Here is a 15,552-nt window from a genome sequence, read left to right as displayed (position 1 = left end):
AATAATCCAGATTGGTTGTTTTAAATATTAAGAGGAAAAAATAGTAGTGGTGTTATGATTCCCATCTGTGTGCTGGAAATCTTCATTTCAAATAACAAATCATCTGTTTAGCTTTTTAAAATTTCATTTATTCCAGGAGGGCTGTCTTCACTGTCAAAATTCTCTGGAAAAATGAATATTCATCACGGACCCTGAGTTGTGAAGATTTGTTCTGGGATAATCATAAGCCATAATTAGATAACGTGCCGGCTAATATACTAGCAGAAATTAAGGAGGAGACGTCCCTCAATTAACTAAGATACACTGTAGGGAAGTAGGGACTACTTCATCTCATGGGTTTAGTTAGGATCCAAGTATGAACACGTACTAAGAATGGTTATAAAAATGCTTTGCTCACAACATGGCAACTACGACTTCTGTCAGCTCAGGCATCACCTCGGCTATGTCCACACACACCTTGATTCATCAGGACTAGGCTTCCTGTGAGCAAAGCCATGCAGTTGGTGGGCTGATGATTGTGCAGGTATTGAAATCCCCATCCTCTCCTGTATGAAGTTTCATACATATACCCTGAGGCATTGGCAATCACTTCAAGAAACTTCTCCTGTTGTGTCTTGCTCAGGTAGTTGTACAAGAAGTCATAAGCAGTGGCAAAACCAACCAGGGAGTGAGCAAGCGGGACCTCATCCCAAGGAGCATCTTTCACCAACCTGTAAAGGAAAATAAATCATGGAAATGAGTTCATCAGCTTCACAGTTTTCATCACACTTCTAAAGTGTCTATTTCTCAGAACTAAAGGGCACAACTGAAGATATAATCCAAGGGCTTGACACACAACTGATTTCCCTCCACATTATAATGAAACATATAGCATAGCTTGTCTAAAATGTGAAAATTATACAGTTAACAGTTTTCTCTCTCAGGATTCTGGCAACATCAAGATGTTGAGAATTTTTACTTTTGATTTTTTATTCATGACAAGAAGTAGTAGAATATATTCAAAGAGATCTAAAGCATAGAACATGTGTTGGCAGGGCAAAATTCTCTGGAGTACAAATTTAACCAGTGCTCACCCCATTCCTCCTTTTCGCTTAAATAAGACACTCTCAGTTCTATGCTTATGGCCACCTTGCTAAGACAGTTGAACATATGTATTTCCTCTTATTTGCCATAGCTGGTCAATGCGAAGGTATCGTGTTCCATAATCCATGACCTCTCAATCTGCACAGACCCACTTGGTCATCACCATGGCGGGAAGCATGACTAACGTGAGTGGGAGCTGATTCTAAAACAGAATTTGTATATCCCTCTTTCCCATAAACTGAACTGCACTGCCTTAAAGGTCTTTCAAATATCTTTCTAAGAAATCTAAAAGTTGATCTTTTGTTAAGAATTACATTGTCATTTTCCAGGAAGTCAAATTTCTGTTTGACTAGTTATATTATTCTGCAAATTAGTATGTGGCTTGCCTTAAGCAGGAAGCAAAAAAAAAAAGGATCTTTCACATTCAGAATTCTAAGGAATTATCCAGAAAACCCTTCCCATCTGTTCAGGATGTATTTGAGTAATCTCCAAGTGAGGGAAACAAATCAAAAGTGTGCTGTACCTGTGGGAGGTAGAAGCAGCACTTAATTAGGGATGAAGCTAAAGCTTAACATTTTGTATGCCACGAACCTCTTTTGGCAATCTAGCGAAGCCTTGACCTCTTTCTCAAAATGTTTTAAAATTCATAAGACATAATTAAGGATACATGGAAATCTATTATTTTGAAATATAATTATCAATACACATATTTAAAAAATAATAATACAGGTAGCTTTGTTATTAAGGCATGAAATACCAACATTTAATAGCAGGGATAATAACTACCATAATTTATAAGTGGTAATAAACATACATTTTGAGATGTCTATAACAACTGTAATGTGGTATGAAAATATCTGTGATACCTGTCTGTAACTTTGTTCCAGATTCTCCCAATACCATCACAATTGGTTATCTCTACTCATGATTGGAAGAAATGTTGGATTTCAGTTAAAGTTAGTAAAAATTAAGATGTATTAGTTCTCTCAAACAAACCTTATAGACCTCAGTTTAAAAACACTTTAAAATGTTCTGAGAGACTACCTCTTCCAGATTATGTTTCTCCTCTAGAAGTTTATGCTAAAGAAATGGCCTAGGTGAGGGCTTCTCTGGTCACCCTATCAGAATTCCATCATCCTCCCAAAATAATATTAATTCCCCCTTTTTTTCCCTTTAGCAAATATATGTATGAATATGTCTATGTCTATGTATCCCCTCCTAGAATTTAAGTTCTACAAGGGCAGGACTTTTTTCTTCACTATTGTATTCACAATTGGATCCTCAATCATAGAACAGTGTGGCACATGGCAGATGCTCAATAAATATTTTCAGAAAGAAGGAAAAAGTGGAGGAACAAACCTATAACTCACTGTCAGCCACACTGCTGGCAGTGATTATGTGATCATTGTGAAATCAGGAATTTGGAGAGATCCTTTTATATTTAGTAATAATTTCAGCATTTGGTTACCATTCAGTGTTTGGTGCTAAAAAGACTGAGGAGTTTCTTAGCAATTTAGTAACAGACAAAGCTGCCTTGCTCTAGCCAGTCAGCTTGCCGGTGTGTGTACTATTTGTAAACAGACGATGAGCATGTGAATGAATTCCCTACTTCTAGGAAAAAAACAATTCATACTGCACACGCATTGCCAGGGAGTTGGGAATATCATCTTCACTGACTCATGGTGACTGGTGGGCCAGGCAGGGAAGTCAGGTCATTTGTTTCCCAACTTGTGTCATTGTACCATGTCATGATGCATCTATAAATAGCAGTATATACACCGACTCATGATAAAGCTGATGTCAATGAATCGCTACCAGCCATCAAACCCTCACATGTGTGATTAACCAATAAGTTTATTTTTATAGATAAGCGAACATTTGATATAATTCTCATCCTTCATGAAATGTCATGCAAATTTCTGTGAAAATGTCTAAGCCCCAACATGCAGTTTGTTTATTTCAAACAGTTTCAAATTCAATGAAACATTGGCACCCCAAAAGAAAAAAGTTTATGGCACCTTCAGGTCCGTCCCTCTATCATTAGAAAAGCTGACCTGTAATAATTGTATTTCTAAAAAGTTATCTAAATCTTTTACCAACACGGTCTTACCCAGCCTTAGATACAAAGTGAAATAATGGAAGAGACTATATTTTATAGTCACAAAAACCAATGGAAATTTGCTCTTAGTTCATAGATGGCAGCTGAGAAACTATCTTATTCAATGTGATCCTGACCAGTAATAAATCAGTTCACTGTAAAAGGTTGGTTAAGTGGGACATTATTTTTTTAAAAAACCAGACAGACATTAATTTATGAATTGTATTTCAACTTAAAATATATCCATGTGTACACACATTCACCAATCTTTTGAAGGTGAGCCAAAACCTATTCTCTGAATAGGGGTCTACAGATGGAGTTTCATTGTTCTTTCCTGCAAAGAACACACATGACACATCATCACAATTTCCAGCTTTGGTTTCTTTATAATACAGGAAGAAATTAAAGATACCTGTGAGGGAAGGCAGAAGCCTTCTAGATTTTTATGAGTTTTTCCCTAATCTACAAATCTCATTCACACTATATCACGACAGCAATTTTTTACAGTAAGTTATTCCAAAGCTTTTAAGTTGGTTCTAGAAATACTAGCTTTTTCTTTTTGAACTCACACTTTATCTACTTATATTATTAAAACTGTCTCATTACAGGTATTAGGGAAACTGTGTTACCTGGTTTGAGAACAAATACAGCTGACACTTGCTCAGCAGGTAACTGTACTAGGGGGAACAGAAATAAATGTAAAGGGCAAACTACAAGTCCTGACATTCAGCTACCATGTTACACAAGGAATGGAAGTTAGATTCACTGGCAAGTTAGTTAAGGGAGGTTAAGGAAATATTTACACGATTCCTCTTTTGTAAACTACACTTTCACCCCTTAGAGCAGCTGTTCTCAAAGTAAGGCCCAGGAAGGGGCTTCTGAGACTATTACATTTTGGAGAATTCACAAATAAGAATTATTTTCATAATAACATAAAGAAGTTATATGTTGATATTTGCACTGATGGCACAAAAGCAGTATTAAGTAAAACTGCTGTAACCTTAGCAGGAATCCAAGCAGGGGCACTAAACTGCCCTAGTAGTCCTTGTATGATTTTGCACTGCCATGCACTCACGTTTTTGTTGTTGTTGTTGTTGAATTTTTAAAGCCAATTTTATTTAAAAATGTCCTTGATGAAGTAGTAAAAATGATTAATTTTTATAAAATCTCAACTCTTTGAGTATACATCTTTCTAATATCCTATGTGATTAAATGGAGTACCAAATTATAAGAATGTCACAAATAAAATAAGTCATGCACTGAGTTGAGAGCTGAGCTAGCTGGGTTTTTTCATGAAACATCATTTTTACGTGACAGAATGATCAACTGACAAATTATAGTTATTTTGATTTGGGTGTTAGAATAGAAATTTTCTTGAAAATAAACAAGGAAGGCCTGCCAGTTCAAGGAAAGCTGAAAGCCTTTGTTGCCAGTGACAAACTTGGAGCTTTCAACCGGAAATAAGAATTTTGGAAAATTTGTATCCATTACCAAGAGCTTAAGAGCTTACCAATACTTAAAGATTTTTCTGATGAAATCAGTGAGAACATCAACAAAAATGATTTTTATATTGTATATAAATAAATGTGTCAACATTCGGTAGACTGAAATAACTCAGTGAACAAACATGCAAAATAACAAAGGCATGATGTTATAAAACCATGCATGGGTAAGACAGCCACTCCTAAGTGTAAAATACGCCAATGGATTTTAATGTAAAAGAGTATGAAGAGTTCATTAACATGGCTTCAGATTCTATACTGCAATTAATTTTTATGGAACCACTACCGGTCAAGTTTTAGTGTAGTGTCAAAGAAGAACATTCACAATTATTTGAAAAGATTAATAAAATACTCCTCCCTCGTCAATCACATATTCCTGTGAGGCTGGATTTTCTTCATATACTTCAACCAAAAAAACACATAGCAACAAACCAAATGCAGAAGCAGACACATAAGATTTGCAAAAACGTAAAACAACACCTTCCTTCTATTTTTTGTTTTAAACAACATAGTTTGGCTGGGTACAGTGGCTTACGCCTGTAATCCTAGTGCTTTAGGAAGCCAAGGCAGGAGGATTGCTTGAGCCCAGGAGTTCCACATAGCAAAACTGTCTCTACACAAAATAACTTTTTAAAAACTAGCTGGGTATGGTGGCATGCACCTGAAGTCCCAGCTTAGGAGGCTGAGGCAGGAGGATTGCTGGAGCCCAGGAGTTCAAAGCTGCAGTGAGCTATGACTGCACCACTGCACTCCAGCCTGGGTGACACAGTGAGACCCTGTACCTTAAAAAAAAAAAAAAAAAAAAAAAAATATATATATATATATATATATATATATATAGTTATTTTTTCCTAAAAATGTTTATGTTAATATGAAATGAGCTTTAAAAATACATAAATATGAGTAAATGAACAAATAAATGTTTCTAACTTCTCAGTTTTAATTTCTAATATAGTAAACTTTGATAGACACAGCCCGAATAAACAAAGCTGTTTGAAGGCCTTGTTAATTTTTAAGAGTACAAAGTACTTCCAAGTCCAAAAAGTTTAAAAAATTATGCTTTGAATATTTTCAAAGGTGAATTTATGTGAAATAAATTAATCTGAATACAGGAAAGAGCTATTGATTTTCTGAGGGTAAGGGTGGAATGTTGGTGTGGAAAGGCATAGAGTTGGTCATGATGTGCTGTGTCTATGAATTAAGTTGTGACTCTGAAAGGAAGAATGAGCCATAACTATTTTTCCAAAGTTGAGCAGTGTCATTAATCCAAATTTCTGTACCAATTTTAAATGGATAGTCTGCTTCTATTATCATAAATGTTTTTTAAACTATTATGTAAGGAGTATAATAGTAGGCAATCTAATAAGTCTGTATCACTAAAAATGTGACTGTTTATTTGATTAAATAACCATTAAAAGGAACTCTAAAAACAATGTTGGTATCTATTTTTATTGGTATAGATTTGAACTACAAGTGATTAAATGCTTCTATTTTTTAAATTTTCATATGGTTTTGATATAGACAGTCTATAGAAATTACCTGTTAAAAGATTAAAATTTAGTATTACAAGGTTCACAGAATATAATTTAAATTTGTATACTGTTGTCTTAGCCCAGGCTACCATAACAAAATGCCATAGCCTGGGTAGCTTAAACAACAGAAATTTATTTTTTACAAGTTCTGGAAGCTGGACATCTGATATCAGGGTGCCAGCATGCTCAGGCTTTGGTGAGAGCTCTGTTCCTGGCTTTTAGAAGGCCACCATATTTCTGTGTGCTCACCTGGCCTTCCTAGGTGTATGGTGTGGGGATAGGGCAAGTGTGAGAGAGACTGCACAGGAGTACAAGCTCTCTGGCTCCTCCTCTTATCAGGGCACTTATCCTGTCATGAGAGCCCTGCATTTAGGACCTTCATCTAAATCTAATTCTCTCCTTTAGGCCCTATTCTCTAAATATTTCCACACAAGGTGTTAGGGCTTCAATATGAATTTTGAGGAGGGTCCCATTCAGTCCATAGCAACTGTCTATTTCATTTACACAAATATTGCTAAAATAAACACTTGGAATAAAAAGAAATTAGGTCTTTGAAACCAAAGATGTGCCAAGAGATCACTCATACTTATTTAAATTAATCAACAGTATACGAGAAACAAATAACTAGGAACAATAGCAGAACTCATAATTCCCCTTATAATTAATCCTATTTCCTAGTACTTTTCAGAACCTAACAATTTTATAGCAGGCTTTTCCATATGTAGCTATGTTCCGAAGGTCACGATTTGATCCACAGTATAGGCAAATCTACATATTTTTTGAAAGTGTATTTAAATGAGAATTTATGATTTGTCAGACCTTTCCAACAAAGGAGGAGAACTCCATTAAAATGATCCATGTTCTTTTTCTCATTTTCAGAATAACTATAGTTTTACCAACCTATAAGATATTTACTTAGTAAATTCATAAAGTAGAAGATGTACACTTAAAATCTGATTTTATACAGTAGATAGTTATGGAACTACAAATTTAAGTTAAAATGAAATAAGCTTTACAAAAATTGCAAATTTACATTCAGAACACAATGTTGAACTCCTTAGAAATTGTAAACTCTAAAAGTACCAGGGTAGTGCACCATCAGCTTCCCATTTGCCAGCTTTGCTGCAGCTGTGTCTGCTGTACATATGCCACACCTCTGTCCACGTGCACTTGGCCACACCATCAAAAGAGGCCAGAATTAGGTCAACTCTATTTTAAAAATGTAAATTAGTCTATTTATTCTAAAAGTCTCCTGAACACAGTAACTTGATATAAACCATTTAACATTCAACCAAACGCCTTTGTGTGTTTGGAAACAACCTCCAGTAAGTTAAGACAGTCAAGTATTACCACTCCTTTTAAAAACATGACTAATGAGGCAGTGATTCATCTTTTTCCCTGCATTTTAAATGCGAAAACTAACCATGAATGTTAAATGTTAGTAACATGTTAAATTTGGTATGGAATTCCTATAAAATGTAGCTAAAGGGAAGTGGATTTCTCACCTCTGTGGCCTCATCTGTAAAGCACACTGGGCCTTGGCAGACATTTGTCAAAAGGACCAGAGTAAGCCTAGAAGATAGAGACTTGATCTAGGAGGCTCTGAGTAGGTAGTCAGCAATCCAAGGGGAATGTTCAGCTAATCTCTGGCCTGGCTTGGCGTCCATATTCCAAGTGTTTGATCAGGTGGCTAAAGGTTAGCACTGGCATTGTGAAACAAAATGCACAGGGATGGAAAGGAGAAGAGGGTGTACTTCGTATTAATTAAGCACATATTATGTGCCCAAGCCTCTACATACATTATGTCATTTCATCTTCTCAACTCAACATTAGGTATTCCATACCCATTTTATAGATTGTGAAAAGGCAATTTGGGTAGGAGATTACTTGTTCAAGGCCACACAGTTAAAATGGTGAAGCTGAGAATAGAATCCAGAATTATCTGAATCTAGAACGGGTTTTACTTCTTAGTGAGGGGGAAGAACGGTGCTTTCAAAGAAACTCACCAAGTTTGCAATAAGAACTGGGTCAGAACATGCCAGAGTCAGTGGCTCTACCAACAGCTAGGCAGAAGGGTCTATATGCTGAAACGCAACACAGGGTTCTAAGCCTTGCCATTTTCATGATACCAAGACAGAACAAGACATGAGATCTGAGAAAAGGGGCACACAGTAGAAGAAAAGATACTGCAATGCTGTGCTCATGTGGTTGCTCAGGGCCCACCCGAGGAACATGAGACACTAATCATGTAGAATTTCTGAGAAACGTTTCTCTCCCTCATGAGCCTGCGCACCTAATGCACTACTCTAAGGTAGAGTTGGTCCAGGGGATGGTGGTTCTGGTTTGCATATTCAGAACCTTGGGCCCTTTAAGGTAGTAACAAACACTCTCTTCTTGATCAAACCCTTGCCAGGCTCCTCTGTGCCTTCTTCTTGGCTAGGCCTCAACCTCGTTCTATGAAAAGTAAACACTAACATGTTTCCAATAGCTCAAGATCATATCCCTGAGATGACCCTCTCCCTGTTGAAAGTGTCTGCCTAAGGAACTCAAGGTTTCCAAAAAATTTTTTGTTACAGCCAACATTTGAGGATAGGGTCTCTCTGTCTCCCAGTCTCTGTGGGCAGATAGAATTCTACCTTCGATAACTGCCACTTAGCAGACATGTGATTAGTTAGCCTAATCACATGTACATTGACTACCCTTTGTAATTTTTCTCTTTCCTGGCTCTACTAAGCCCCTGCTTGCCCTCCTCCCTTTACAATGCCTATTCACCTCTGTACAGATTGAAGTTCAGTCCAGTTTATGCTGAACTCTTTCCCTTATTGAAATAGTTACTACTGATTAAAACTTATCCTTGCCACTTTAGTGTCTGGTATTGTTTACCTTTGACATTGGCCAGGGCTAGAGTACACAGAAATGGACAATGAGCTTTCCTTTTTCAATATCTACTTTGGGAACAAAACTACTTTCCGTTTCTGGAAACAATTGCTAGAAGGGTGAACAGTATGACAGAATGGGAACTCATTGTGTGTTAAGACATTTTCAGGGAAAATAACTTAGGAGCCCTGAAACGTAAAAAACCATTTCCTCTCACAGTCTATATTTCTATATTAATTAAATCACTGGATTTAATATAGCAGCATATTACTACTTAATTTCATTTTAATGCTATTAATTCAATATCCCAAATGTTAAATTCTAAAATATAAAATTTAAGTCAACTTGGCCCCACTCAAGCAGAACACTGAGGAGTCAATTATGCCAGAGCAGAAACTAAAAGAAACACATTTTACTCAAATGAAAAGTATTCTAGATGATTTGTAAATAGAAAGAATCGAAATGTTGGAATATACCAAGTTAATGAAAATAAAATGTAGAGTAGTGCTGTTAAATGGCAAAAGGCATTTCCATGTCATTATCTCAACGTTTACTTCGATGACATGAAGTATTATTACCCAAATATCCAAGCATGCCACCCAAACATAATATATTTAAATGGAATCAAACAACATTTATAATTGTAACCCCTTTTAACTGAATAAGTATGCTTTGCCCTAATATTCAACCTACAAGAGGTGAGAGGAAGAAACATGATAAGTAAAAATTATTCAAATTTAGGAACAAGACCTCTATTTTGGTAGAATGGCAGAGCTCAAAGGACTACAGTTAGAAATACACTTACATATCAAATTCTAATGACAAATTCTGAAAGAATCTATTATAATGGAGAAATTTTAAAACCTGGAAAGGCAATAGGAGGGAATAACCAGGTCTGCCTATATTGTTCACGAAAAGTATGATTTAATGATATTTACCCATTTTAAAAAGGAGCTTGATATTTTAAATGTCTAACGTGTTTTACAACTATATGTGTAAAATATGTTTCAAAAAGTTCAGTTGGACAACTTATTGATGTCATCACTCAATGTCTATGTAAGCATCCAGTGATCATGTGAGAAGCCATACAGACAATTGCCAGTTAACAACTGACAGTAGTCAGTATGATTTTAAGAAAAAAAAATAAACATGCAAGAACAGCCAGGATGATGGACAGTGGCCAGCCCTGTCAGAGAAGAAAAAATAATATATAAATGTTGGCTTGGGAAAGAACTGAGCAGTTATAATAACTGTATGTAGTTGACACATTTATTTACCTTATAAAAGTTTAATATAAATTTTATAAGACACAACATCAAAAATATGCCATCTATTTTAAATATAACATGACTCCGAAGGGCAAGAAGTCTATAATGAAGAATAAAAATCTAAAGATTCTGAACACCAAGTATTTCCCAATGAAAAAGATTTAATCAAACTATCAATCTTACAGTGCAGTCAAAAAGCTCCTCTCACACACACACACACACACACACACACATACATACACACACAGTGACCAATCAGCTGTTTAGAACCTGTGACAGGCAAACTAACAGTCCCCCAAGAATCTATGCACATATTACCTTCCATTGGGGCAAAGGGACTTTTGTAGATATGATTAAAAACCTTGTGATGGGAGATTATTCTAGATTACCCAGGTGGTCCCAATCTAGCCACATGGGTCCTTAAAAGCAAAGAACCTTTCTTGGCCGTGGTCGGAGAGAGATGTGACCATGGAGGAAGAATCAAAGAGATGCAAGGTTGCTAGCTTTGAAGGTGGAGGCAGGGAGCCACAAACAAAGGAATATATGTGAACTCCAAAAGCTAGAAAAAGGCAAAGAAAAGTATTCTGCCCTAGAGCTTCCAGAATAAAATGTAGCCCTGCTAACAGCTTGATTTTAGCCCTGTGTTATACTTCACAACACTGTAAAATCAATCTGTGCTGTTTTAAGCCACGGAGTACATGGTAATTTGTTACAGCCTTTGTATGCATTTTTAGGCAGTCAAGGACTACCAGAGACTTGAGGAAATCCCATAATAGGACAAAAGAGACCCAAACAAACAAAGTGATTAATGCAGCTTGGGAGAAATTAAATCATGCAGGTAGAAAGAAATTTCAAGACAAAAGAAGTTCTTGAAATGGAAAACAAAATAGCAGGAAGGTAAGTGCAATAAAAGGGCTGGGGCAAAAGTTGAAGAAACCTTGAAAATGCAAAAAAAAGTAAGAAAATGAAATAGAAAACAGGAGAGGGGGGAAAAAAAGAGGACTGGCCCAAGAGGTTAAACATGTGAAAAAGAGAGGGACAAAAAAGAAAAAAGAAAAAAAGGAAAGAAAAAGAGATCCAAATATATCAAGGAAAGTCACTAGAACTAAAGGGCATGAGTTTCCATATTGAAAGAATCCATGAAGTGCACAGTACATGGATGAACACAGACGCATCTCAAAACAAGATACATCATCCCGTAATTTTAAAATACTGGTAACATAAAAAGATCCTAAATGCTTCAGAGTGGAATATCAGGTTTCATTCAAAGCATCAGGAAGAGTGGGGTCAGACATCTCAATAGCAACACTAGACACCAGTATACAATAAAACGATGACTCGAAAACTCAGAGAGACAATTTCCAGACTATAATTTCATATCCAGCCAAGCTACCCTTTAAACATGAGGGAAGAAAAAACACACACAGACATCCAAGGTCTCAAAATTTACCTCTCATAAATGCTTTCTCTGGAAGCCAGTGGAAAATATCTCCACCTAAATTAGGATGTATATCAAAAAGAAGACATGGCACAAGGAATCCAATACAAGAGAAAAAAGAACAAAGATGGACGTACAGCAGACCTGGCTGCAAGCAATCTGCATCCTAGCAAGTCAAAAAGCTGCTGCATTGCTTCTTCAAAAAGATGAATTATTTTTTAAAAATGTCTTATTAAGAATGTCTTGTTTGAATAGATAGAAAACTTACACAACTGGCTGAGAGTCTGGCTAGTCATTAGAGATAAGCAAATAAAACAAAAAGCTATTATGAATCCAAGAGAAAACAAAGAGTTGTACACACATTGAAAGGTCATTACAGTATACAATATAGTTCAGTTATCAATAACTTTTGCCTTGTTAAAATATGCAAACAGGCCGGGCGCGGTGGATCATGCCTATAATCCCAGCACTTTGGGAGGCCAAGGTGGGCGGATCACCTGAGGTCGGGAGTTCGAGACCAGCCTGACCAACATGCAGAAACCCCATCTCTACTAAAAATACAAAATTAGCTGGGCATGGTGGCACATGCCTGTAATCCCAGCTACTCGGGAGGCTGAGGCAGGAGAATCACTTGAACCCAGGAGGTGGAGGTTGCACTGAGCCAAGATCGTGCCATTGCACTCCATCCTGGGCAAAAAGAGCGAAACTCTGTCTAAAAAAAAATATATATATATATACACACACACACATACACACACACACATATACATATACACACATATATACATATATACACATATACATATACACACATATACATACATATATACTTATATACATACACATATATACATATATATGCAAACATTTGATATTCCTCTCATTAAAATTATGGCATATTAATAAAATATGACAGATCTATATTATAATGAAAATAACTTATCTGTGTCAGAGTGAGAGGGAGAGATGATGCATCTGCAAGCCAAGAACACCAAAGATTGCCTACAACCACCAGAAGCTAGGAGAGCAGCTTGGGATAGTCTCTCCTTCAGAGAGCCTCCAGAAGGAATGAAGCCTATTGATATCTTGATTTCAGACTTCCAGCCTCCAGAACTGAGAGAGAATAAATTTCTGTTGGTTTAAGCTACCTAGTCTATGGTATTTTGTTACAGCAGCCCTAGCAACAAATACACCGACACTAAAAAACCTGATTGGCCACTGCTGCCATCTCGTACCCTCCCCATCATCTTCCTGCTGCCGCTCACTCAGTTACTCCTGTTTACTTGAAAGAGCACTTGCCTAACATTCTGAGAACATGACACACAAAAGGGCAAAGAATTACTTGAGGAATGAAGTTTCAAAATATGAGGGACACTTTTTCACAATGGCAAAAACTGTAGTCAAACTGCCAACTTTTGCTGCCCTCATGGTGGGAAAATGTCAAATCCAAAGTGAGGTAGCCCTGGAGGACTAGCATATGTGAAATGATATTTTGCCATCTCTTAGAGTAAGGTTGATATATTTACCCACTATTCCTGCTTTTAATGTTTTATCAAAATTTTTCTTTGATAATTTGCTTTGTAAAGGTTTTGCTGAAATTATGCAGAGCTTCATAAAATCCAGAGGCCTTTTTAAAACAGTGAATGAACTGTGGCTGATTTTACTCTGGGTGCAGTAGGAAATAATGCTCTGCACAGTTTATTCCATTCAGCCCTGGAAACCTAACATGTAATCATTAATCACAGGCCTGTACTGTTTCTTAATGAAATAAAGATGCTTCCCAATATATTTTGAGAATAAGCATTCTAAACACTAGAATTATAGAATAAAGAGCCCATCTCAAAGAGTGGAACGGTCTCCTCAGTGGAGATATCCAAGAAAGGATATTGAGAAGGGATTCTCTGGAAAAAAAAATTTGTATTTATCAGAATGTTAGGCAGGGCTTTCAAACTATAAATATACTATGAAATGAATATAATGGGTTGTAATCAGTGTATTTTTAATGGAATGAAATAGAAAATAGAGGACAAGGCATAAGTTAAATGCAAGGGCTATTTCATGAAACATTTATTTATATACTTATATATGTAAAGTTGAAGTTATGTGTGCATCAGCTTGTGTGTCCACTGTACTACTGTTTACAACAGCAGAAACACAGAATCAACCTAGGTGCCCATCAATGGTGGATAAAGAAAATGTGGGGCCGGGAGCGGTGGCTCACGCCTGTAATCCCAGCACTTTGGGAGGCTGAGACAGGTGGAGCACGAGGTCAGGAGATGGAGACCACCCTGGCTAACACGGTGAAACCCCACCTCTACTAAAAATACAAAAATTAGCCGGGCGTGGTGGCGGGCGCCTATAGTCCCAGCTACTCGGGAGGCTGAGGCATGAGAATGGCGTGAACCCGGGAGGCAGAGCTTGCAGTGAGTGGATATCGCGCCACTGTACTCCAGCCTGGGCAACAGAGCGAGACTCCGTCTCAAAAAAAAAAAAAAAAAGAAAAAGAAAATGTGGTACATATACATTATGAAATACTAAGCAGGCATAGAAAAGAATGAAATTACATCCTTTGCAGCAACATGGAGCTAGAGGCCATTATCCTGAGCAAAGTAATGCAGAAACAGAAAACCAAATACCACAATACCGCACGTTCTCACTAGTAAGTGGGAGCTAAACATTGGGTACACATGGACATACAGGAACAAAAGACAGTGGGGACTACTACATGGGAGAGGGAGGGAGGGGAACAAGGGTTGAGAAACTTCCAGTTGAGTACTATGCTTACTACCTGGGTGTCAGGATCAACTGAACCCCAAATCGCAGCATCACGCAACATACATACTATGTAACTGCACATATACCCACTAAATCTAAAAGATGAAATAAAAATAAATAATAAAATTAGAAAGAAAAATAAAATTAAAAACTAGAAACAAATAAACTAAAAAAGTTATGTCTGTATTGGGTTGTTTCTTACTGTAGGTCACAGTGAAAAAGTTTCAAAGCCACTGTCTTAGAGGGTAAATGTGATCCAAAATAAGCCACCCATCAGAGGCATACTGCTGGCATGGAGGGCTGCTTCAGTGGGAGGAACTGTGTTGAAATCCAGGCTGCCCAGGCACTTCCCAGCAGAGGGTAGGGAGCCAGGACTAAGACAAAATTCTCACCGTGAGATCATCAGGAAGGAACCCAGGAGACCAGAGAAGTTCAGAATGTTCAAAGTAAAGGGCAAATGGTGCTCTATGAAGGGAGCAGGCATGGAGACACTAAACGGGCTCACTCAATTCAGGAAGGAAAACATAATTTGTCATGGTGTGGAAAAAAAAAAAAAACAAGAAAAACATCCCTTCCCCTCCAAAACAATTTTGTTTGGCTTTGAAGCCATTTACATTCAAGAGAAATAATGAAATAATGCCTGTGACAACACCCTGAACCCATAATACTTATTTTTTTGTCCTGGGAATACAGTTTCAAAGAATATGTCTTTAAAAAGTAATTGGGCAGTAGAGTGGACAAAAGTCAATTTAGAACTTTTCTTTGTGAATTGTAAAAATTGTTCTGGGGTATAGTTATCTCCTATGTTGCCAAAAAACAGAATAAATAATTTTAAAATATGAGCCAAACTTGTGAGCTGTCTTCAATATGCCCCAGACATTAAACACATTCCCCAGTTTTAGATCTAGAGTTACTGCCATACTGAAAATAAAAGTTGACCCCAAATGCTGAATGTAATCATATTGTCCCAACTTCTCTG

The 15,552-nt window shown here is 36.9% G+C and overlaps 1 protein-coding gene across 6 annotated transcripts in view; it reads right to left on the bottom strand.

The window, feature by feature from the left end:
• The window catches only part of DSE (dermatan sulfate epimerase), a 68,446-nt gene that overhangs the window by 10,693 nt on the left and 42,201 nt on the right, over positions 1-15,552 (bottom strand). For all 6 annotated transcript variants that reach the window (XM_030928598.1, XM_030928601.1, XM_030928602.1 and 3 more), the window contains one exon: positions 457-710. In XM_030928598.1, coding sequence (XP_030784458.1) covers positions 457-710 — 254 coding nt within the window. The remainder of the gene's footprint in view (positions 1-456; positions 711-15,552) is intronic.

Source organism: Rhinopithecus roxellana, chromosome 4 (genome assembly GCF_007565055.1).
Source record: "Rhinopithecus roxellana isolate Shanxi Qingling chromosome 4, ASM756505v1, whole genome shotgun sequence".
Lineage (NCBI taxonomy): Eukaryota > Metazoa > Chordata > Mammalia > Primates > Cercopithecidae > Rhinopithecus > Rhinopithecus roxellana.
The sequence above is the reverse complement of the archived record's forward strand: the minus strand, read 5'-3'. Positions and strand labels throughout refer to the sequence as shown.